We start from the raw sequence: 25,095 nt of genomic DNA, 5'->3' as shown, positions 1-25,095 counted from the left end.
GGTTCAAAAAGTTCTCTTGTTTGTAAATGCCCACTCGTGATTGGCCGTTGGTCACGTCAATCAAAGACCTGTCAGGCTCTGCAGTCCAGCGCACGGTCGAGTTAGAGGCAAAGACGGAGCTGCTGCACTGGGAGAGCTTTATGGCTGCCAGCACAATATTCATAGTCATTTGCTGTGTGTAATAATATTCGTCTTTTAGGTGCCATGAAAACGACGACACCGCTCTGTGTTCAGCGACTGACCTAACTGGGATAAAGTGGCTCCTGTGTGGACGCGGCTAACTTTTCAGTGCTAATTGAGACTCCGCCGTTAATCGAAATTTAACTTCTTCGATCGCGGATAGTTCTTCTAAACGGACGCTCACCGGAAGTCTAACTAGGATTAAACCGACGTTTGAAGACGTGGATTTATCATTTTAACGGAGAACTCCGTGAATTTCATCAGACAACTACGCTTTGAAACTTTTTATCCCCTCAGCTGCAGTGGAAAGTGTAGTAACACACATCAACGCCAGCTAATTTTAGCAAGCTAGCTAGATGCATTAGCTGGCAGCCTAGCAGGACAATAGTTGGCGACTGCTGGAAGTTTGCTGCTAATTCAGGCAACTTTTTTTTATGACTGTGTCTTTTTTCCGTTTTGCAACAGGTAGATCTTTTGCAGACACTATGGAGCAGATAAAAACATCCGGCATTTAGAAACGTAACATATTAAGTGATAGCACAGGTTACACTCGGGCAATGTCATGAGTTGCATCTTCAATTTTTGGTTCGTGTTTTGAAGATTGTTCCCGGCGATGCAGGTTTTGGACTTGGTCTAAACCCAGTACCGATCGACCATGTTGGATCATACAGAATAACCCTTGACAAAAGACTAGCTTCAAGTTGTACAGTTTGCTGATGCGAGCAGTGGGATCAGAAGAAGAAACCTTTCGTTTGACCTAAGGACACAATCGCTTCGTCTTCGTCAGTGTATGCAGCAAAATGTCGGCCATCTCCGCATCCGAGAAAGTGGACGGGTTTACGAGAAAGTCCGTGAGAAAGGCCCAGAAACAGAGGAAATCCCAAGGCTCTTCTCAGTACCGCACTCAGGGCGCTCCGGTTGAGCTTTCACCGCTGCCGCAGCTCAAAGGTACGGTAAGAGGATGAAGGGGTCTGCCGCTTGAAATGGGCTGTCATGACCACTGTATTGGGTGGTTAGATTCTGCATGCATTCACTATGCAGCCTATTAGCAGAAGTGCAGTAGATCAGTGAAGTGAAAGCCATCTGTGCAGTTATTTTACATGGCACACACAAACTCATTTGCATAAGTCCTAATGCAAAACCTGCTGGATAGAGAAAACCAAAACAGTTGGGGACATCTCCAAACATTTTCCTCTGTTATGATTTTTCCCTCTACACAAGCAGCATAAGAGCTCCACCACAAAGCACTTAAAAGAAATTACACGATTGTGTGCCAAAGTGCATTACATCAGTCTTGTATTTGTGTATTCTTGTGAGTTTTGTTTACTTTCCTTGGAATACTATTGCTTTGTGGTTACTCACAGGTTACAAGGTGTTTTTACAGAGAATGGTTTCACTGGAGCGGTAATGGGTTGAATTGACATGCAGAGACACATCCAGAGAGTAATGCTGGATGAAGAATGGGTTAAGAGGGTTTTAGGCCTTGGGGCCAAAATGTTGTGGAGATTATGTGTGGAGGCTCCAGATCTTTTACATAGGTATCTCTGGAGCTGATAGTTGTCTCTATAATAAAGTGGCTACACAGTGGGGTTATAAATATACAGTGTGTAAGACAGCACTTGTGATTGGTTAGATTGGGCTGCTTGTGGATTCTAGTAGACATTGTTGAAAGTGAAGAAACCTGGAGAAAGCTGACTTGTTTATATATATGTATGTATATAAACCATTCCCAGTGCGAATATGCTGTAGATCAGCTTGTGCTGTGACAGAGGAAGGACCACTAGAACACCTTAAAGAAGAAGCATAACACAGCCTTAACTTTAACTCTTATTCTTTCCTGTACACTATCCAAATCATGCCAGCAGGTATTTGAACTTGTAACGTGCAGATCACAAGCCATTCATTCCATGACTGATACAGAAGTGTGCTTAAAATACTGTGCAGTTGTATTTTATTGCATTTCACCAGACTGAAAGGTAGTCGGTAAGAAGTGTCACCACTATGAAAAACCTAAAATTACCTGTTCTAACTTGTTTTTGATTTGATCGTTTCTGCAGTGGCACTAGCAAGCACTAAACGTTTAGATGTGGCAGTAGAGATCCCAGGACTGAAAACCTGTATCAAGTGAAACATGACACTGTGGGATAATATAAGTGGTGTTTATGAAACCTTTGGTTGACAATTACATTGACAGTGACAAACATTTTAATCTATGTTTTAAATTCAGCATTTGTGTTTCTGTACACTCCTAACCCTTGTAGTGTTTTCTGTAAGTTGGCAGTGTGTTTCTCCATTGCTACACACAATTATGTTGATTATATACTGTTTTAACCCCCATGCACTTCATTCCAGCACATGCACACCATGACCCTTAAATGCTGTTTTTCACTGATTTAATAATATGTGGTTATTGTACTTCATTAACATCCGTTGGTACTTCAACTGAAGCAGTCAATTTTGTATTTGAAAACTACATAAGACAATCTCAGCTCTTCCATGTATTTCAATCACTTATTTTCAGGAACCGTGAACTTGATGAATTATACAAATTACTACATGCACCTGAGTCAGTACCTGTCAGTTGTCTTCTTGTAGCCTGTGGTTAAATCTCTCAATGCTGAGCAAGCTTACAATTGTGTATATTTAAGTTCCATTCACAAAAATACTTGCATGGAGCATGTTTTAACAAGGTTTGTAATTGTAATGCAGGATTCAGTTTGCATTGTTTTCATTAAGAAAGTACAGTCATTACCTTTCCAACTTGTGTTGTGTACCACCAGAACTGCTCATATCCAACTTGGAACTTGACCCAGACCAGAGCAGGTCTATCTGAACCAATCCTCTACTTTCAATACTGTGAGAAATCTCAAATATCATTGTGATTAAACATGATGCAGCTTCTCTGCTTAAGATATGTCAATCAGTTGGTATCAGTTATGTCAAGCTATCATACAGTTTTAAGGAATTGTAGAAAGTTTTGTGTTTTAGTATCTGAACCTTGCATGGTGCTTCTAGAGAGCAGTTTTTCAGCAGGAATTTGTAACGAAATTGATTTGGAACAGCGTGGCAGCAGCTACCTTGTTGACATGCATGAAAATGACAGTAAAATGACCCCACTTTCTTCCGCTAAAAGGTTGAGTAGGATTGGTGCTTTTGTCATGGTGACTGCTGCTGGTATAGACTTTTTTAAAAAAATCTGTATTTCAGTTATTTTTGATTTTCTAATGTTTTTTTGGAATATGCTATGCAGACTATTCAATTAATCATTCCCTTTACTCTGCCTAGAATGAACTTGTCTCTCATTTCTTAGGTTTATTGTATTCATTAATCATAAAGGGGCAAAGCATGTGCACTTTTTACTTTCTCTTTTTTTATTGAAGTCCCTTTTGTTTTCACATAAAAATCTTAAAGCATTAGTTGTTGAAACTATGAGGTATGTCCTAAGGGATAGAAATGTGGTTGTTGATTTATTTTTTTGGTGTCGCATTCTTAAATCAGTGTTTAGACTATTTGACTATTATTCAATTAGAATGCTATTTATATTGATGTCGTGTGGGGAAAGAAGTTTGCACAATCACACTTTTCATTTGTAACAGAAGCAGTGAAGATTTGTCGTAATCAGATCTTGGCAGATCTGGAAAGCTTTTACAGTGAGCGAGTGTCAGCACATGATTTACATGAAGTATGGAGTTGATAGTGCCAGAGGGTTACTACCCAGTCATTAAAAGTTTGGCTTGTACAGTTTTATGTACTTTAGTGTCATCAGTTTGAAATACTGCCAGAGAGCTGCTACAAATCACCGATAACTGGAGGAGACAATTGTTTAAAGTATACCTATGATAAGTGGAACAAAGTATAATTAGAAGCAAATATTAAGCTGTTATCATATACTTTATTGAAAAATTGAGATTCAGTGTTAACAGTGTTCTAGTTAACTAAGTATTTGCTACCTATTCACAAATATTTTAAGGTAGCATAAGTTGACAGTACAGTCCCTATTACTTATCTGTTGTGGGGTATTTGATTGTATCACAAGGTGTTTGGTTTCAGTTACCAATGAACAGTGAATTTCTTTTAAGTAAATTCAGGATTTCTCTTCTGTTTAAGGTATAGGTAGCATTTTTTTTTATTCATAAATGTAAACCCATAAATGATCGATTCCTTTTTCTGCCCACATTTGGACCTTACCTTCTGAATATTTGCAGAATCAGTCATAATTGTTTGAGTTTGTTTAAATGACTTTGACTCACCATCTGTTTTCTAGTGTTATACAACTGTATGACTCATGATTCGGATACCGTTCATGGTTACCAATAGACCACTGTCCATACTTATGTGTTTTAAGGTGTAACTGTGTTCTGACAGATTAGATGTTATGTAAATATCCATATTGATAGTACAGACAGGAATTAAAAGAAACCCTGATCACCTGTTGGCAACTCACTGAGCAAAAGTGCAGTAATTGTACCTGGAAGCAAAACAATGGTGGTATTGTGGTAACAACTGATAACACTGAGTCAGTTTACACAGGTACCTAAAAGCCAAAAGTGATTGGAGTATAATGTTAACATTCAACAATAGCTTTTTTTTATTAGTGTAAACCAAGCATCCTAACATGGAGTCCCAAATAAGATTGCATGCTTTCCTGTCCTACTTAGACTGAGTTACAGTGTTGGGTTCATCAGCACACTTCTCGGCTTCTAGAGTAACTGGACTAAAAAAGGAAATCTCTGTAGCCAGCATGTTTCAGGTCTTAAAAGATAGTAGCCTGCAAAGATGCTTCTTCCCTCCTGCAGGGGAGAGGTTGGAGCGCTTATAGCTCCTGTTGTGTGATAGACACTGAAAAGATGAGTCACTCAGAGACCCAACATTGTTTCCATGACAACCAGAAGCCTTGAGAGCGAGCCAGAGAAATGTTTTACTTTCCAAATGCAGGCTGCTTCATTTAGGCTGGTATTTCTGTCACTGGCGTGAAATTTAGAGCTGAGCCATGATTTCTAACTAGACCCAAGCTCACATTTGGGTGGTGTGGTGGTTATTGTCAATAGCCTGAATATAGTAGAGTGACAGTATCAGCTGAAAAGTGCGTTGAATTTAATTTCCATGACTTGTGCCCACATAGAAGTTTGTTGTCAATGTGTCCTATATTTTTGGTAACAGTGGTGTCTATCATTTTATGGCTGTATGTGAGTTATTTTAGCCTGCATCCTTTGGCAGTGGCTCATCAATATCTGGTCATGAAATACATGTCCACTGTATTGGCCTATTGATTGACAAGTTTCCATCATGTTTGCCAGCCGCTGGCAATCGATACATATTTTTCTAGGGAAACAAAGAGACAAATCATTTGTGTTTTTTCTGTTCTTGACAGTGTCAGAATTGTGGGCTCTGGCAGGTTAGGATTTGGTCCCACCTTTCTGTACAATACTGCTGCCTGAAATGTATTTTTTCCTGGGAGGCTGCTGACTGGAGACGTGGGTTGTGTGATTTTGTGCTGCCATAATGACCAGCTGCAAGTAGGGCTGGGTGCTATTACACAATACAGTTACATTATGGGAACGATGTATACCACAATATATAATTTCCCCTTCATAAATTGAATATAATTTTAACCTCATCTACTCCACCCTGATGTGTAGCAAAGACACCTAAAATGAGACACCAAAGTTAAAATAGCTCCACCTCCTGAACCACACAGACTATATGAAGTCTTGCCAGAAAGTCTTCATTTCCTTGAGTGTTTGTTGTGTGTCAGAAACACTCAGGTGATACAGATGCAGAGCAGCAGGTCTTTGAATTTAAAAAAAAAAAAAAAAAATCACAGAGACAACAACATACCAATAATAATGAATAACTGTTCTAGTTTTTATGGAGATATCACAAAAAAATGAAAATTAAGCTTTGTGTTGCAGATGAACAACTTGATTACACATGAAGACATGTTTCCTCATTGTTTGGGTCTCTGTGGCCCTTAGTCTTTTATTACCATGGAAATGTGTTTTAGCTTAAGAAAATAGTGTATGCTTTGTTGTTATCATACAGGAAGTTGCGCTGATGATGTACGCCTCCTCTAGATATACAACCGATTGCTTATCTGCCCCTTTCAGCAAGCAATAGACATTTATAGCTCTATACACTTGACTTGATGTCTTGCTATTCCACTAACTCTTTATGAACAAACAGAAATAGAAATGTCCTAGCTATATGGCCGACCAGTGTTGTTCACCCTTTCTCCTTGCACAGCGCTGACCTCTGTTGGCCAGATTGTCAGACATTCATCTTTCTCAGCAAGTATAACACATGCTCAAGTTTCCCATAGAGGTAATGTGAGAAAAACAGCACAAGGGGGTCCCATGCTGGGTTACTATACTGGGTTATTGTACAACTGCATATGGCTAAAATAGATCCAAACTCTGAAAGAGTTTGATTCCTTTCCATGTTTACATTACCCTTGAAGAAGAGGAAAGAAAACTGGTTTTCTTCCAGTTGTTGGTTTTTGCGCCCATCTTCAGTGACTATTGGATACTGGTAGCTGTGTGTGGTTTATTGCTTTCATCGTCCGCCTTTCTCATGCACTTGTTTGCAGTTTAGCATTCATGCATGTTTTTAGCAGGGGTAGGGTGACCTGATGGTTACAGACAGCCAGGCACACCTTCAGTAAGTTGGACAAGTTCACATCTGCCATCTTACCACATAACTCTCTCACCTGTTGCTCCAGAGATGAGGACAGTTGATATTGGAATGATGTCAACTTTTTTAACATATTTGTCCATTGCCATTAAACTATCTTAGCCAAACCTATATAGCTGCTAAAGTAAGCTTGGCAGTTCAGTCTTTGTATTGAACATAAAAGATTATCTTAATTGATGATTGTTGCTCACACAGAACAATCACGTCTTATATGTTTCTATTTGTCCTCTCTTAGTTTTAGATTGTATGACTGTGTGACTCCTCTTTCAGAATCTGCCATGACAGAGGCAGTTCTTTTAAAGTAGTCTTAAGTCATAGAAAAGCACTCAAAATAAAGTACAATATGCATGAGTAGACATTATTATTATTAGCACTACACTTGTTAAAGTGAACTGCAGGGGACTTCTTCCTTCGTTTGAGCCCCATGGACAAACTTTGCTCAAAGGCTGCACACAGAAATGTCTCTTTGCTGAATTGCTGCACTCAAACCAAAAACATGCTCCTTGGCTTAACCATAAATAATTTAAAATATTTGACTAGCTTGTTGTGACTGTGGGAATATCCAGTACTTCATTTAAACCAGTTGTAAGTTAAGAATCTATTCTTACATACTAAGTTAAGCTACAAGTCATCTGGAACCTGGGGCTGATTCTATGAGTTTTATTCATTTTATGAGTTTGAATGGTAAGAACATATTCTGGTTTTGTTTTCACACTTGATTGATGAGTGTTTTACAGTTAATATGTACCAATTATTCATAGCAAAAGTGTGGTCAAATCTGACTAGATTTCTAAATGTTGTGTTCCAGGGGACAATTCGGACTAATCTGTCACTGTTCAGAGGTCACCTACCTGCATGCTGTACCTGGGTTTGTTTTGGTGTCTTTCTGTTTAGCCCTATTTCTTTGAAATGTTGTTGGACACCAAAAGGCCAGGTACAGGTATGTGTCCTAATGGTTGTGCAAAGAATTTAAGCAAAAGTCTTGCAGAACAGATGAACCAATGTAAACAGTAAGCCCTGAAAACATGGTTTAATACATTCCCTCATAGTATGCAAGAGGATTTTACATTTAGGACAGTGATCTCCTTCGTTTCAACCAATCTGGATTTATCTTTTAAATTCAAATATTTGGACCTGCTGCATGTCTTCCACCAATCTTTGTGTACAGAAAACTGCACGGTTGCTGCAAGTGCAAGGAGTGTTTCCCACCCCCCCCCGTTTGCCATGATTGTTGTCCTCTTTCACAGTCAAAAGCATCAGAGCACTATTCATCCAGGACACAGCACATCCGCCACTGGGGCCATGAAACATAGGATAGTAAAATGGAAAATGGTTGCATAACTGCTGCTCTCTTCAAACACTGTTCTCATATTTAGTGTTGCATTGTGGATAGTATTTTAACTTTATGCTGAGAAACCTGGATAATGTTTTAAACATTACAACAGTTCTATACAAGTGGGAAAGGAACTGTAGAGCTTTAATCTGCCACCATGTCTATAGTAGTTTGTATCCATGTCTTTTTTTTTGTTTTATGCCAAAAGGCCTCCCTACTTGGTACCAAGCTTGGCTGATGACAAACGCTAGTAAAAATCCTGGTTCCATTTTCTTCCATTTCATATTGATAGATGAGGGGAGCTTTAAGCATTTGTTTTCATGTTCTTGCTCTGATCCATGCCTAATTCAGAAGTCTTCTGGGAGTTCATTAGACCTCATGCCTTTTCTTTTGCTCTGGCATGATATGTGAAATGTTAGGGACTTACTTAGACAAGTTCGGTCTTTTTAAATAGCATCCATACTGTATGTGTCTCCAGGCAAGTTATAGGAATGTCAACTGTAACTTTAGACATTTTCATAAACTTCTTTTTGTTTCCTGCAGTACTGTTACCTGCTAACCTGGTTATTTATTTATGTGTTTATTGTTTTAATTTGTCACTTCTCTGTGTGATGTTTATTGTACAGTTAATTGCATGTTTTTCTTTAAACTGTCTTTGCAGTGCTGTGGTTGAAGAGCTGAGATCGTATTTCCTGTTTTTGTCACCGTATCTGGTCTTTGTTGTGTATTATACAGTGTAAGTTGCTAGAAACCACTCCAAATTATTCAGGCACAACTGCCTTATCCCATTGTCTAGAATGTTATGGTTTAATAAGATCAATGATAAAATAAATTGAAAGTAGAAATATGACATTGAATTGAAATTATTGTACATGTTGTGACATATTTGTCTCTATCACTCATGTTAATGTGTGGTTATGAAATTGCATGTTGCATTCAGATAATATGAGTGTTTCCTGAAGCTCTGTGCAGGCTACAGGAGTACAGAATATGGGCTGCAGAGATATTACTTTTTGTTAAATATGTTTTCTCTTCTCACATCTAATGCTACCCTTTGATTCCAAGATAAAACATTTGGTGTGCCAGTGAAGGGCTCTTATTTTATTGTTTATTCTTATTTATTGCTCTGAAATGCAGTCACATCAGTCTTTGGCAGCTTCATTAATTTGGAGTTTATGGCCGATCTCTCAGATGCTTTCTTCTTCTCCTTGTTCTCATACATAGCTTCATAGTCCTAATGGAAATATTTTCCTTACTCACTAAGTACCCTCAGGAATTTCTGCACTAATGCATCTGTATCTGAAAGGCAAAAATAGCTTCACATTGGGAAAAGCATCTACGCACCAGACAGTATCTAACAGGCTCAGCCTTTGCTCCTCTTGGGGGCGATGGAGATAGTTCTCTCTTGAAGAAATACTTTTTTTTTTTTTTTTTACATACTCCCTGGTTTCCACAATACAGCATGATATGAAGCCCAACTTAAGCTCGAGGTCTAAGCCTGTTTCAGAGTTAATGCCCTACTGGCTATACAGTATCTTCATGTTTAGCATGCCTTTAAAGGAGACTGTAAATTGTCTCATCCAATTTACGTCAAAAAGAAAAGAAGTGTCTTTCCCAAAATGCCAAACTGTTCACTAAAGGTGCAGACAGACTGTTATATTGCTCTGCCTCAAAGAATTCAATATGTGGCTTTTACTGACTTGAAATCAATGAAGGTTTGAATTCAGTGTGCATGCCCGACACAAGTCTACCACATACCACTTACAGGGAAGAAATGTGAGCTATCCATCTCCCATGTTAACAACAGCGGCATTCAGGCCTCAGGGGCAATATGGCCCTTCGCCTTTCTTGATCCAATTTGGTTCAGTCTGCCCTTGCAGCATGGAATCCTTTGAGATTTGATACTTTGGAAAATTGGCATTAAAGCAAAGTAGTGCGTTAACAAAGTCAGTCTGGTTATAGTTACACTCAGATATTGAGTTCACTCAGAACAGCAGCCAGCAGCCTGACCTGTACAGTTCAGTTGTGTAAGTACTTCATTAGCTGTCAACACCACTGGAACATTTTCACTAGGTGTGAAACTCATTGTACATTTTTTGGCTGTGCCTGACTCTATGATGTCTCCATGCCACATCATTTTATAGCGTACTGTCTGTTCACTTACATAATATTGCTCAATATGGAACTGCAAAAGGGCGTCTCTCACGCTCTCATGCTATTAAAACACATTTAAGCCGTTGACTGTGCACGGCGTTTGTGTGTTTTAGGACTGTGAGAAACAGTTATTGTCATGATCATGTATTCTGTTATTGCACTTTCTCACTATTAAACATCACATATTCATATTGTCAAATCCAGAAATACTTGGTTTACTATCACATCAGATGACAAAAATATTTGGGTAAATGCCATTTACAATTTCTACAAGCCTATGAAAGCATTACTCCACATCATCTGTATGCTTTTCAAGTTTGCATAAGAAATAAACTTGTGGATACTTGTGGATAACTAAAATAATCTGATGAACTCACTTGTATCTGCTTGAACTTAATTTACACCCAGAAAAATATACTATTTGGGCATTTTAAGTACACCAATGTACCTCAATTTCAGTGTCATGATGGCATCTATAGCTGTGTAACCTCAGAGCCTTGGGGTGTTTGGTTCCAGAGCTGCAGAGTTGGTTCATTTTATCTGTGTCCTCCTGCAACAATTACACAGAGTCCTGTGTCTGCAGCATTGAGCTCTGTCGGGGTAGAACATTGTACAACTGTACAGTATGTCACTGCATTTCTGGACAGCTGCCATATGCTGTTTATAGCTTAGCCAGGGTCAAGTTTGACAGCTTTAATAACCCTGAATGCACTCACCGTCTAATCCATAAAAGGTTTTACAGTCAAATCCGACAATGACTGAGCTGCCTGTGTGCAGCAGAATACATTGTTGTGTCGTGTCTGTGTCTCTTCCGTTGTAGTTAGATATGTAATGTTATACAATTAACCAGATGTTTGGTTGTTTTGCTGAGTCCAACAAAAATCAGTACTTCCGCATGCAAAATGAAAATGCGCTACCTTAGGTTTTCACGCTGCCAATCTAGGGAAATAGGTGTCTTTCTGTCTCATCTGTAATCTGTTTCCATAGAGCATTACATTCTGTTTTCTAGCATATGAATAAGCAATGAATCAATTTGTATGATTTCAGATGCCCCAACCACAGAGCAGCAAGAGCTATTCACGCAGAAACTCCAGCAGTGCTGCATGCTCTTCGACTTCCTGGACTCAGTGACGGACCTAAAGAGCAAGGAGGTCAAGAGGGCCACGCTCAATGAGCTTGTGGATTACGTTTCCACCAACAGAGGGGTGCTGGTGGAGTCTGCATACCCAGAAATCGTTACTATGGTGAGGACACACACACACATGCTGTTTAAAAGTGTCTGTTTACCCAAGTTTCTGTGGTCTGTTTAGAAAATTAACTCTGCATTTCAAGTTCAAAGCATACACAATAGTAACTAATGTGCAATTATTAAACAAAAAGGTTTCCTAACTGTGTCCTTGTGCAGGATTAAAAAGTGGAAGCCGATCATTGTCTGGGCAGCGTGTGTCATGTCAAAAGCATTTGAAGAACATGTAACTCTCTCAATACAAAACCTCTTACTGCTATTTTTCCATGTGAGCACAAACTGAGGAAGAGCCTGACATTATTGGTGTAATTTGAAGCTCTCTGTCTTCCTCCTCTCTCTATGATCGCTGCTTTGCCCACTGAATACTGTATATGTGAAGCAGATTTTGTTAAATTAGGTTTAGATTTTTCGTCATCTCCAACTTTGTACTATAAACCCTAAATGTCTCTCTCTTTTTCATTTTTTTTTCTCCCCTGAATTTTGAGAGTAATTGTTGCCATCTTTCAGTGTTTCTTTTGCTGTTGTTGAAAGCTTGTATGGCAAAACCTATCGATTCTTTTTTATTATTATTATTATGGCCACAGTACAGGGAAAAATACTGCTATCTGTAATCATGGTTGTTAGAGCTCATCACAAATAAATTGTGGATTCTTGTTCTATGCTAACTTTGACTGTAATTTAAAACATACACACAGTCAGTGCTAGTGCCTGTCACACTACTTGTAGTCATTTCGCAAGAAAGCTCACATGCACTTTGCTGGAAAGATTCAACTCTTGCTTATACTGTCTTGTCTCAGTGCTTTTTCCAAACCCAGGAGACTATGCTTTTCTGTTGGTGTGTTAGTACTGCAGATCACATAACATCCACAGGTCCAGAGATTTTTTTTTTTCCCCTAAACATTTATTATACAAAATTCCTGCAGTGTCTTACTGGTCATATGTTTATTTATTAAAGATGTTGTGGTCTGCTCTAACTTCATCAGGAAATGTTGTACTTTTCTTGTATTATCCTCTGAAGCAGTTTTTATGGACGTCCATTGTAAAACAACAATGAAGAGAAATTTGCTTGAGTGACATGTAATCGTCATGACGTTCCTTCAGACCCAAAAAGAGCAAGTATATTAAAATCTCCCACAATGTATGTATTAGTAACTGTTTCCATGACAACACGTGTTAAGTGCAGCTGTCAGATGTGTGTCTAATGTGATTGTTACCAGAATTGTGTCATCATGAATGAGATATATTTTTAGGACTCTGGAAACCACATTTGCAATTAGTGCTTGTGTGAAATGGCAAACTGCAACTTATCAGAGTTACTTTGTGAAGAGCTGAATGAGGCAGGCAGACCTGAGTACTAAATTATTGTAAGTGGATTAAGATACATTTTATAAGGCGTTATCTTAAAGTACACTGAACGCATCTTAACAGAAGCTCTCTTTTCAGTGATTAACACGTTGGTTATTGCAGGAATCTTGTTACACAATAGTCTGTTTGACAACCAGTCCAGCCCTCTCCAAAGGATCTTTGGCCAACATGGTATAGATCTGTCTTCATAGCAGGTGCCCTGAGTTTCCTCCTACAGTACAATAATGACTCATGTACATCATTTTTGAACACAGAAGTCAGTACTGTACTCAGTGCTGCAGTGATTCACTCCACACTGCAGATTATCATGATGGATAGAAATGAGCATTTCCACCCCTGAGTCTTTAGATTACTAATGGACTGTAGGTGGTAAACCATGTCATACCTTGCAACTGTTCATTTAGGAAGCCTTAAAGTGTGAAACATGTATTCATTTACATTGCACTTGGCGTTTAAAAGGTCTTAGAATGTGTTTTAAGGTTTCAAAGTTTAACCTAATAATTTTTCAACAATTAAACACAATTGACAGCAAAATGAAAAGGATAGATGAGTTGCCAGTCGTTAAAATCTTTCACTACACAAAACCTTTTGTCCCCATAGCTTTGGAGACTCCATACTGTATGTTGTCTAAGTGCTTTTCCTTACTATTTGTTCAGGAAAAGAAAATGTTTTAATCAAATGCACCGTTACACTTGAAACAGTTGACCTTGACAGAATGAATATATGGGATTTTTTGTCCTGTTTGCAACATGACCTGATAAACTTCCTGATGTGCTAGCACAGGCAGTAAACATAGCAGCAAATCCTTCGATGTCAGCAGTAATTAAAAATCATCATTTGTACCTAAACTAATTAAATCTTACAGGTAAATCACCCAAACCAGAGTTAATTCATTTCACTCCACTGAGCAAAATATGCTTTGATCTTATTTCAAATTCTGCTTTTACATTTTCAGTCATGATACAAATGTAAATGTCTTAGAAATTCAAAAGACAAATATGTAATTAACTGCACTAACAAAAACTAAAATGTAGTGATTGTTTCATCACAGCTGAATAAAGACAGTAAATATTGATGTAAATTTCATCATTCTGGTTTAGATCATTAGGAGACTTATTTGAAGGGTCATCAGGGCAAGCCAAGAAATAATTGATCAGAGATCCAACAAGTTTGCTACCCAGAGTAGTGTGAATGCGTGACTTTGCAGGCACCGTCAGCGGCCTTTATTCTCTGATTTATCGGCGTACAATAGGAGAGCATGGGCTGGCCTCCTGAATGGGGTTAGACAAATAGCAGCTGCACTTTCAGAACCCTGGCCTCATAATAGCTCTCCCAGATACTCCATGCTTGGCATCACATGATAATGGCGAGGTGAGTGTTTAAAGTGCAGCCCATTATTCTGCTGCAGTGAAGGTTGCTTTGATCACTGAGGTAGTTAGGAGTACAAACAGTCAGGTTTGTCATCTGTGTAAAAGTAGCCAACTAATAATTTGCATTAGTGTAGTACAGAAAAATCACTTCTTTCAAAGTTTTGATTGAATTCTTTCATTTCTGCCTCACGGAGAGTAAAAAGACAGTAAGGTGGAAAAAACATTCATGAGCTACAATTCCCTTTGTATTCACTTTGATTCTCAGCTATTTTTATCTTTTCTTTTCTTTTTTTTTTCTTTTTTTTTTTTGCTAATGCTACTCTCGAGAGTTTGCACATTGTGTCCATCGCAAAGCTTTCCTGACCTCTTTCTTTCCTGCTCATCCTGTGTGTCACTAGGTGTTTATTGCTACAACTGTCAACCTCAATCTGACCTCTCACACAGAGCTACAGCCTCCCCTGTCGTCAGCAAGCCAACATTGGTTTCACTTACTCCACTGTCACTTAGGAACAGCCCTTTTACAATCCACCTACATTATTTTCGCATGCACACTCACACTAATACTCACACATAAGTCACCGTTTCCATTTTCCACTTCTTCAAATTTCTCACATTCCTCCTGTGTCTGCTTTCCTCCCACAATGTTTTGTTTTGTCCAACCATAGTTATTTTTTAATATGGTGATGTGACTGAAGGAATTAAAGGCACATGCCTGATGCATGTGTGGTGAATTCTGTAACCTGTTACGCTGTACAGCCAGACAGAATAGAATAATGCACTCAATCGTTACACCTTCTTAGCAGTACCAGCAATATGGAGTTCAGATGGCCCTGTGTCTGTGCCCTAATGCCATGGAAGCTACCATTTATTTTCACTTTGTAAAACCTCAAAGCATTCCTGCCAAGAATGGGCATCAGTGATGTGCATTGTCTCACCTGGCAACCTCCCCTATGATCTGACTGATCTGATGCCAGCTCAGTCAATGATGTGATCACACCAGGAAAAACTAAGTAATAGAGGGGGACAAAAAGTAAACTTGTGATTATTATATCACAGCAGACTGGCCCCACCGTCTGCGCAGCATGCCTGTGCTAAGTTAGTGGAGCTTTAGATGAAAACAACCCTCTGTTTAAACGGTGCTGAGAGCTGTGTTTGTAGGTCATGTTGTCTAAGGCAGCAGCGAGACAGTGAAACGTAATGCAGGAAATCCACTTAAACATTCATGTGTTCTAAAGATTATTAAATGCCAAAGCGCAGTGGTTTGTGAAAGTCACAGACTGGATTTATAACTCTGTAAAGTGTTCACTAATTATTAAATAATTATCCTTTGTTACACGTTCCACCAGGAATGTGTGTTTGCATCACAGCAAAAATTGAACCCGGTTCAAGGTTCAGATTCCTGGTTTTTTACCAGACACCCTTTTCACACAGGGCTGAGAATGGTTGGTTACTTAGTGAACCCTGAGAAGACATGCTGTAGGACAGTCACACAGATATTAGACTGCTGACCAACAGGGTGTACAGTTCTGGTTAGTGTGAATGAAATCATGATCTGCATACATTAAAACATTCTCAGGATAGTTCATGTCAACATAAAACTAATAGTTAAAAATGTTAATAGATTCATCATTTTACTTAGTTTTTTTTTTTTTTTAATGGAAAATGTACTAACTTTTTGTGAGAATGTTAGGATGAGCTACATTTTCTGTTTTATTGTGTAGTTGTGTTGCTAAATATAGCCAGACTCAAAAGAGAGAATTACTGTGTAAATATCTGCCAGATGGGGTATCATCAGCTTAGAAACAGCTGCACTTCAGTGTCAGACATCAAGGCCACAAGCAGGCAAGTCACAGCTCAGTACAGTGCTGAACTGAAGGTCGTCTCTGAATGCACAGATCAGACTAACGTGGTGACGTGAAAATCTAAACTGGATGTCACTCCATCTAAATATTGTTGCTCTCCAAGTGTTTTTTTTGACCAGGTGATGGAAAATTCCTAAGACAGTTACAGTGGTTTGTGCAATTGTTGTAAAAAAGTGAAAATCTGCAGGAAATGTAAAAATGTTACACAAGCTAAAAGAGATTACTGCCGTCACTCTTCTCCCATCCTACCGAGCTTGATCAGTTCGTGCTCTGATTTATTAGTTAAGTGTCTTTGCTTTCTCCGTTTCTGTTGATGGCATCTCTACTTGTTAGTTCAGGAATGATATTCCCCTGAAAGTTTTTCAGTGGGTATTTTCAGGATGTCAGGCTTTTGGGCGACTGTCAAGTTTTAAATTCCTTTGCTGCCTTCCTCTCCCATTAGTGTCATTTGGATTTTCCAGCTGCCAATAGGTAATTTGATGTTGTCTTTATCACTTCAGCATGAGAGTGTTCACCCAATCACGTAATGCCAGCTTTTCCAGCTCCCCACCGCTGTGTGTGTCACTCTCAAATTTACCCTTGCTAAAAATAACAAGGTGGGTAGAGGTGGTGGTGACCTGTCTACAACGATTGTCTTCGCTACAGAATTTTAATAGAGGGTTGCGACAGATGCGGAATCTGTAATGGTTTTATCCAGGGCCCATTGTTTTGGTGACAGAATTAAACATCATCAGTTAAATTAGAAATTCTCAGGAATAGGCTTTAAGTTCCTTTCCAGCCCAGTTATCACACTGCAATGTTCATGGCTGCATGTTTGCCTTTGGTTTCTTCTGAGCTGTACCAGAAATGTTGGATACTTTAGAACAGTGAATTACATTGTTTTGACATCAGTTTGTTTCTGAGATACATTTTGACCAGTTGTGACAACATTTATTTAATCTGTGGGACATTGTAACACCTGCTTATTACCCTTACTAGTTTTGTCAAAGCTGTGCAGGTATCAACCATAACCAGTGTTATTGAGGGGTTTGTTGCAAAATTAACTTTTTCTTTCTTTTATAACTTTTCATTTCTCGTCCAGATTAACACCAACATCTTCAGGACTCTTCCTCCAAGTGATAACCCTGATTTTGACCCAGAGGAGGATGAACCCACTCTTGAGGCTTCATGGCCTCACATACAAGTAAGAGATACAGTCCTTATTTAGCTTAGACAACATTACTGTGTATTAGAGTATTTGCAGAAGTGCATGTTGTTATATTCTTTCTTTTTTTTTTTTTTCTAGCTGGTCTACGAGTTTCTCTTGCGCTTTCTTGAAAACCCAGACTTCCAGCCCAGCATTGCAAAGCGCTACATTGATCAGAAATTTGTCCTGCAGGTGAGTGTCTTTTTTTTGAATGTGCAGCTTGTTGTTTCATGGTTATTGTTTAAATGTGTCAGTAGGTTTGCAAATTGAATAGGTTGTTTCCCGCTCATCCGGCCTGTTACAGCATGAACTGGGAGTGAATATCTGATCCTCAGTTTTAGAAAGTTACACACTGATTAAGTTAAACACTGTTCTCTTATTCCAACCTCTGAAAGGTGGGATGGGTTTCTGAAGCCATTTGAATACCTAACAAGCACTTCTGACAACATATACAGGCAGTTTACGATGAGATTCTCAGCTGAAGGCCTTCAGCTAAGTTTATTGTATTGAGAACATTTTCTTATTAAATCTTATTATGAATGAGAAGACTAGTAATTTGAACAAAATGTCACAGTGGCTGTCACCAGTTTAGAGTCCTTATTGCTTTAGAACCCAAAGATAGGAGGACGTTGACTGTTTTATTGCTACTCCTGACAGTTCCTGTTGGCTGCTACAGATGGTTGCTAGCATGATTAGATTTTCTGATACTGGTAAATATTATAATGAAAATGATCAACACATTGTGTTATGTTTGGCGAGTTAAAAAACCTACAGTATCCTTTGTTGAATAAGCCGGTCTATTATTAGGCTGTAGCTTGTGTACATATGGCCTGGCTCAGTAACCATCTACTGCCGGAAGGTTTTACTTCTTGTGTGAAGCAGCAGAAAAGAAGCGGCAGCTAACAGAGACCACAGAGCCTGGAATCTTGGCTGGGCCACATCCGAGGTGCCTAGACCGACTTTCCATGATGTGAGTGTGTCGTGGGGAAGCTTTAAATAGCTGCCTGTTGTTTACTCTTCAGGAGAGAAGCAGACTGTGGTTGGTTTTCTCAAGGACATTTTCACAAGGGAGGACACATTTTAGTTGGGAGATTCCGTGTTAGGTGTGTGTGTGTCTCCATTTTTTTTAGTTTCTCAATTTTCACCCCCTACCAATGGTGCAGTGGGTGTTTTATGTACTGTACAAATACAGTATGTGTCAATGTATTTCTGTTACTGCGTTGTTATCTTACAGGCTGACCTTTTAATAATAGGTGTGTAGTAAAAGAAATATGAAGGATACCAGCTGAGATTAGAGCAGTGTCTTGATGTCAGCTTCCCTTCGGCAATTCTTGGTTAGACTATGTACATGTTAATTATAGACACTGGAAGCACTTTCTGTTCGTTTTTGCTGTGAGACATAAATTAATAAGTAAGATATTTGTAGCGTTTGCATGCAGAGTGAAGAGTTCAGTAATACTTTTCATCTTAATGTGGAAAAACCCACTATGCATTATAGACTTTTTGGCATATCCCTTAAAGTGGCTCAGAGTGTAGCTGATTAGGACCAGGCTCATGATCAGTTTTCCACCATGCTTGTTAGTTTAAAATCATTTTTTGACATATGATTAAAACGGACACGACTCTACTAGTACTACTACTGGATTATCTACTCCTGTCTGTGTATTCTGGGTTGTACAGTATGATCACACATGTGTGAGCCAAGTGTTACAGTATCTGCAATAGTCAAGTGATGTAATGGTAATGGAGAAGATAGAGATGACACAGTTATCATCTAGCTATTGAAGTTAATGGTAGAGAGTCAGGCTTCTCTTTTAAAAGCTCACCTCTGAGAAAATCTCAATGGAACCTGGATAAAGCTAAACCCTTGAACAAAGCTCCAGTCAGCGAGCTGCTCATTTGCAGCACAGTAAGCGTGGTTGCACTGTGTAACTCCCAGAGTATAGTCGGTGTAGCTGAATGAATGTGAGTCCACACAGTGCAGGAAAAGGTTGAGTGCATGATGAAACCTTTTTCCTGGATGTATGCAGTTTTAAAAATAGACTGTCAGCACTGTCACTGAGATGTTGATGGCATGATCTGAGAACTCAGTGGCCCTAGTTTGGTTCCCTTTAACAGTATTGTAATAATGACTTTTCATGTTATTTCCAATAGCTCAGATGGTTTAGTGGTTAAATGTAACAATAAAAATTCAAGTCCACAGTATTAAAGCAATACAATTAGTCATACAATGCGGAGATATGACTTTAAAAAATGCATTTTTGATTCAGTGAAAACCTTTCACATGATTTAGAGCTGACAGCTTTGTGTGTTTGTCTTTTCATTGTCTGTATGTTCAGCTCCTGGAGCTGTTCGACAGCGAGGACCCGAGGGAGAGGGACGTCCTGAAGACCATCCTGCATCGGATTTATGGAAAGTTCTTGGGGCTGCGAGCCTTCATCAGGAAGCAGATCAACAACATTTTCCTGCGGTGTGTGACGTTCAGTTTGGAAACTGGATGATGTGTTCAATGTCTTTGAAGGTCTTCTGTCTTTCCTGTGGCATTTTTTCTCTTTTATGCAGATTCAATCGTTTTGAAGATAAAATATATTTTTAAATTTGAATTAAACTTTAAAAAATAACTTTCAGGAGTAGAAATAAATAACCTCTGAACTCTGAGCAGATCGTTTCCTCTGGAGTTTTCATTCTAATTTTCACAGAAACACAAATACAATGAATGAATGAAAAAGTATCAATAACTATAATAAACATTGCTATGGGGTTTCTAACTGTGGTTTTCATTTTACCCCACTGTGCACTTAATGTGTTCAAATGTAATGTTTTAACCTTCTAAGAAATAATGTCCCAACACAACATTACAGTACACAGCTTGGACAGATTCTTTGCTCTCCCGAAACAGAAAGGAAAAAAATAAGTGCAGATGGAGGCATCGGATTTCCAGCCGCAGCGTCGTCCATCTTTACTTCTGTTGCTATGTGACAATGAAACAGAGGACACTTGATGTCACTTCCAACAGACAAGGTGGCAAAACGGGTGCACCCACTTTGACCATCTGCCACTGGGGATAAAAATAGTGCCCCAGTTGTCAGGTTCTGTCTGTACATACCATGGGAGCACTTGGGTTACCAGACAGCGGGTAAACGATGTATGGACCATTAATCCACAAAAGACCTGTAGTAATTTAATCATTAGCTAAATATTTTCTATTATTATTAATTCTCATTAATTTGTGTAAATAAGACCCAGTTAAAGGATTTGCAGTTTTCACTTTTTTTCTTTGAAGTTTGAATGTTTACTTTCAGCTCTAGTACAGGTGGACAGGGATCAAATAAAACCTCATATATAAAGTTGTCCAGCTCCCTTTCAAGGAGTTCATACAGAGAACACGGCATAGGATCGAATCCATAGTTCTGATTATGTTGCTATGTTTTTCATAATTTCTATTGTCAATGTATTTGCTGTTGTAGGTTCATCTATGAAACTGAGCATTTCAATGGAGTTGCTGAGCTGCTAGAAATATTGGGAAGGTAAGTAATGACTAGGCTGAAACAATTAGTTGATTACTTTGATAATCTATTAATCATTTTAGTCATTTTTCAATCAAAGACTGCCATACAGACTGTATGAGGATGTAAAATATTGAGTGCATTTGTCCTTTAATTAGTACTATTATTTGTGTTGACTTCTTTGTGTCAAGCATTTGTGAGCATTGATATTGTGTATAAAAATAGTTTTCTCACTATTTGAATTGGATTTTAAATAATTATATTAATGTAATCAGTATAATAGAAATCAGGTTCTGTCCTAGCTGTGCTGTAGACAGTCCTGTGTTCTGTCATTTTAGTGCTATTTTTGCTGTTATTGCACTGAATTCTTATGTCATCTTTAGGAACCAAATAGTCACAGTTATGCTCATGCTGATTTTATGGTATTTGGCTTCTGCTTCTGATTTGTCTTGCAGTATTCTAACATTCTTCTGCTGTTTACAGTATCATCAATGGATTTGCGTTGCCTCTGAAAGCAGAGCACAAGCAGTTTCTGATGAAGGTGCTTATCCCATTACACACGGCTAAATCCCTGGCCCTTTTCCATGCACAGGTACGAGAAATGTTTACTTTTAAGAGTATTTTTCTGGATAACTTGTTCATAAATGTTCATTTTTGTTGCACATTGTCTAACATAAGCTTGTTGATATCAAAATTTAATGTGACAGGTTTGGTAGAATTTGTAATAATCTGATTGTCTGTACCGTTACTGTCATGATCTAATCCCTATACTATAGCTTCTTCTAGTGGCATTGACACTGAAATTGCTGCAATAAAATTCCATTTTACTGATTATTAATTCATTTCAGTGGAATATATTCAATGTACCAGTTTTTTAACCCTAAATGCAGATCAAACACCTGATATTTGGGGTTAAATGTAGTGCAGTGTTTCCAGGCTCGTTGTTTGTCTGTGTTTTGGGTACACTGTGTACATTCACTGTTTTTCTTTGCATGTGTCAGTTGGCCTACTGTGTGGTCCAGTTCCTGGAGAAGGATCCTACTCTCACCGAGCCGGTACTTTTTTTATTATTCCACCCACTCAAAGCACCAAGCCTCAAGCACTAATTTAGTCGACTCTGCAGAGAAATGTGTAGCGGGTGCTAGCAAACACCCACTCGCACTCAAGCAGTTTTCTTACATGAAAGAGAAATTCTCAAGAAATTTTATCATCTGTGCAGGTGATTCGCGGGCTGCTGAAGTTTTGGCCCAAAATATGCAGCCAGAAAGAGGTAATCTGCATGTCTAAAAATACACCATTAACCTGCAGCTGGTAGTTCTCAACCAGATCTTAATGTTCTGCTTCATGTTCGGAACCACGTGTTCGATTAGGTGATGTTCCTGGGTGAAATTGAGGAGATTCTGGATGTTATTGAGCCAACACAATTCAAGAAAATCCAGGAGCCGTTGTTCAACCAGATCTCTAAATGTGTGGCCAATCCACATTTTCAGGTACCTTTAAACTGCTTCCCACAACTATTAAATGTCGTTTAGTTCAGATTCTTGCCAGGAGGGAAAGTAAACAGATGTTTTGGCTGTCCTCAGTCAGCTGTCCTTCTGTTTCATAATGAACCTTAGCTAAAGCACTAATGCTTTAGGAAGGTGTCTCTACAAGACTTATACTGACTCAAGAGCAGGAGAAAGTTACTTGCAAACTACAGGAGCTAGTTTGCCTTTGCCTGGTCTTTTTCTTGACTGAACAGAAATCAGTAGTCAAACGTCTTAAGAAGATCATAGGCAAGTACACTCCCAGTGTTTTTACTTTTCTGTCTGTCCTCAAAGGTAGCAGAGCGAGCGCTGTACTTCTGGAATAACGAGTACATTATCAGCCTCATCGAGGAGAACATCGACAAGATCCTTCCTATCATGTTTGGTAGCCTGTACAGAATCTCCAAAGAGCACTGGAATCCGTACGTACACTCCCAGTGGTTACAACCAGTCTTGCCTGCCTTTGTTGTTGCATTAGGGTGTGAACATGGTCATGTATGAACATAATTGTGTTTATAGTGGTCAAAACCCTGATGACCATGACTGTGTGTGTCATTGATGGCAGCAACTCTGTTTGTCAATTGCAGGACAATTGTAGCTCTGGTCTACAATGTGCTGAAGACGCTAATGGAGATGAATTGCACATTGTTTGATGAGTTGACTTCTTCCTATAAAACAGACAGGCAACGGTGAGTAACAGGCAAAGTATGAAACAGACCAACAATTAGAAGTATCACTCTCCTTCATGATGTCCTCTTCCAGGTCAATTTCAGTATCCTTGAGAAAAAAGGGGACAATCATATGTCACATTGACTTTTTTATTTCTGCCTGTTTGTTTGGTTATTTCTGTTGTGCTGACATGGATTAAAATATTCAAATGTTGTCTTTCCAGAGAGAAAAAGAAGGAGCAGGAGAGAGACGAGCTATGGAAGAAGTTGGACGAGTTGAGGCTCAGCAACACTGCTCTGGTCCAGAACAACAGCCATGGGCACCCAAGTGTCCAGAAAAACAACAACAGTAATAGTAATAATAATAATAATAATGATGATAATGACAACCAGGAGAAGAGTATTGATGATGCTGCTGCCGTCACCACAGATGACAAAGATCCTGACGTCAGTGTGGCAGCCACTGAGAACAATCCGTGTGCCAAATGACACCGACTGTCAGTCTTCAATTCCATTATGGTTTGACGCCGTGTTCAAGACCGCCAGGGAGGATTAAAGGAGATGGCAACACAATTTACACCTCAGCAGTATATTTAAATCTACTTAGTGACTTAGAATGCCAGCATTTCTTTGGCAGAAAAAATAAATATATATTTCAACTTAAGACTATTTTTGGATGTTACAGTGTGGCTGCAGTATATTGTTTATTTGTCCAATCAAAGATTTATCCTTTCACATTTAGTTTCTTAACTGAAAACAGATTTTTTTTTTTTTTTTTTTTTTTTTTGTTATATTCATTGTATGTTACATGGGAGGGGAGAAAATAATGACTTGAATTTAATGTTTCCAATTGTGCTGCACTTAGAGAAGCTGAACAGCTATTTAAAATGTCTATTTTTTAATGTGCTTTTCCCTGTTGCTGCAAACACTTGGGTGCAAAATCCTTAAGGAACAAGGGAGCTGCAGATTTGGGGAGTATTTGGTGCAAATGGGACCAGACCCAAAATTAATGTACAGAAAAGGACTGTTGTCAGGATCAGAACTAGAACTAGAAGATGGTCACAACCCGACAGGAGGAGGCAAGAGGCCAAAGTCGAGGAGTTGTAAAGAAAATATTCCCAGATATGGAGAGATTGCTCCATAAGTGACTGTGGAGTTAAAATTGGTTCACAATCAGTTTTTGTGGGAATTTTTTTTATTTTTTAGGTGTAAGTAAACTTTTTTTTTTTTATTTGGGTGAAAACATGAAGAGAATAGTTTTTACAAAACACGTGATTATTTACACTAGTATTGACTTTCACAGAATGACTTGTTTGCCTGGATTTAAAGGAACAGTTTGACCATTTGAGAAATATATAACTGTGGATGAGACCCTGTTTCTGTATAAAGCTACAGGCTGCAGCCAGTTAGCTTAGCATGGCATAAAGATTGCAAATGGGGGAAATGGTTAGCGTCATATTTAATGTAGAGACATAGACAAATATTTTCCTTTGCATCAAAGAAGCAGTGATTTTCCACACCTACCCAAGTGTTAAAATACACCTGAGACATACAGGACTATGTTTTTCCAGAGTATTGACAAGGCAGATATTTTTTGAACACAGTTGTATTATGATGGGCTGCAAGATGTGCTTGAGTGTATATTTGATTGGTGCATAAATGCCTCTATGAAAGTATGGAGACTACTTAAAGGGAAATACCACTCAATTTATGTACATTTTATGTACAGTATGAGGTTTCTGTGACCCAGGAAAGTGCAGTCAGTGCTAGTGCTGGTCATATGAAGGCCTCAGGACAGGTTAAGTTGAATGGTGTTCCCTCTGAACCTGGGTGTCTGCACTCTTACTTGTAAGTTTGTATTTTTAGGTTCAGTCTTTTCTGATGCCTTTCTGTAAAGTACAGCATTCCAACTTCTGTGATGTTAAAAACTGTGGGGAACCTGTTTTGTAATTTCAGATCTTATTTAGGTTTCACCATCAAATAAAGTCTACTTTATCTTTCTACCCAAA

General features: G+C 38.7%; 1 protein-coding gene across 1 annotated transcript; it reads left to right on the top strand.

Annotated features, from left to right (window-relative positions):
• Positions 1-76: 76 nt before the first annotated feature.
• On the top strand, positions 77-25,095 carry ppp2r5a (protein phosphatase 2, regulatory subunit B', alpha isoform). The gene is made up of 13 exons (XM_026318549.1): positions 77-1,128; positions 11,405-11,601; positions 17,282-17,383; positions 17,486-17,578; positions 19,726-19,856; positions 20,854-20,913; positions 21,376-21,484; positions 21,894-21,947; positions 22,112-22,162; positions 22,263-22,382; positions 22,713-22,840; positions 23,006-23,107; positions 23,311-25,095. Exons 1-13 carry the CDS (start codon positions 981-983, stop codon positions 23,573-23,575), a joined length of 1,560 nt encoding a protein of 519 aa, XP_026174334.1. The 5' UTR covers positions 77-980; the 3' UTR covers positions 23,576-25,095.

The sequence above is a fragment of the Mastacembelus armatus genome, chromosome 24 (genome assembly GCF_900324485.2).
Source record: "Mastacembelus armatus chromosome 24, fMasArm1.2, whole genome shotgun sequence".
Classification (NCBI taxonomy): Eukaryota; Metazoa; Chordata; class Actinopteri; order Synbranchiformes; family Mastacembelidae; genus Mastacembelus; species Mastacembelus armatus.
The sequence above is the reverse complement of the archived record's forward strand: the minus strand, read 5'-3'. Positions and strand labels throughout refer to the sequence as shown.

Bases quoted from the DNA above. Each gene is read 5' to 3' on its own strand.
- ppp2r5a (XM_026318549.1), top strand. From the start codon at position 981: ATGTCGGCCATCTCCGCATCCGAGAAAGTGGACGGGTTTACGAGAAAG. The intron at 21,485-21,893 runs GTACGAGAAATG...TGCATGTGTCAG, and splicing joins TGGCCCTTTTCCATGCACAG to TTGGCCTACTGTGTGGTCCA. The intron at 22,163-22,262 runs GTAATCTGCATG...GTGTTCGATTAG, and splicing joins AAATATGCAGCCAGAAAGAG to GTGATGTTCCTGGGTGAAAT.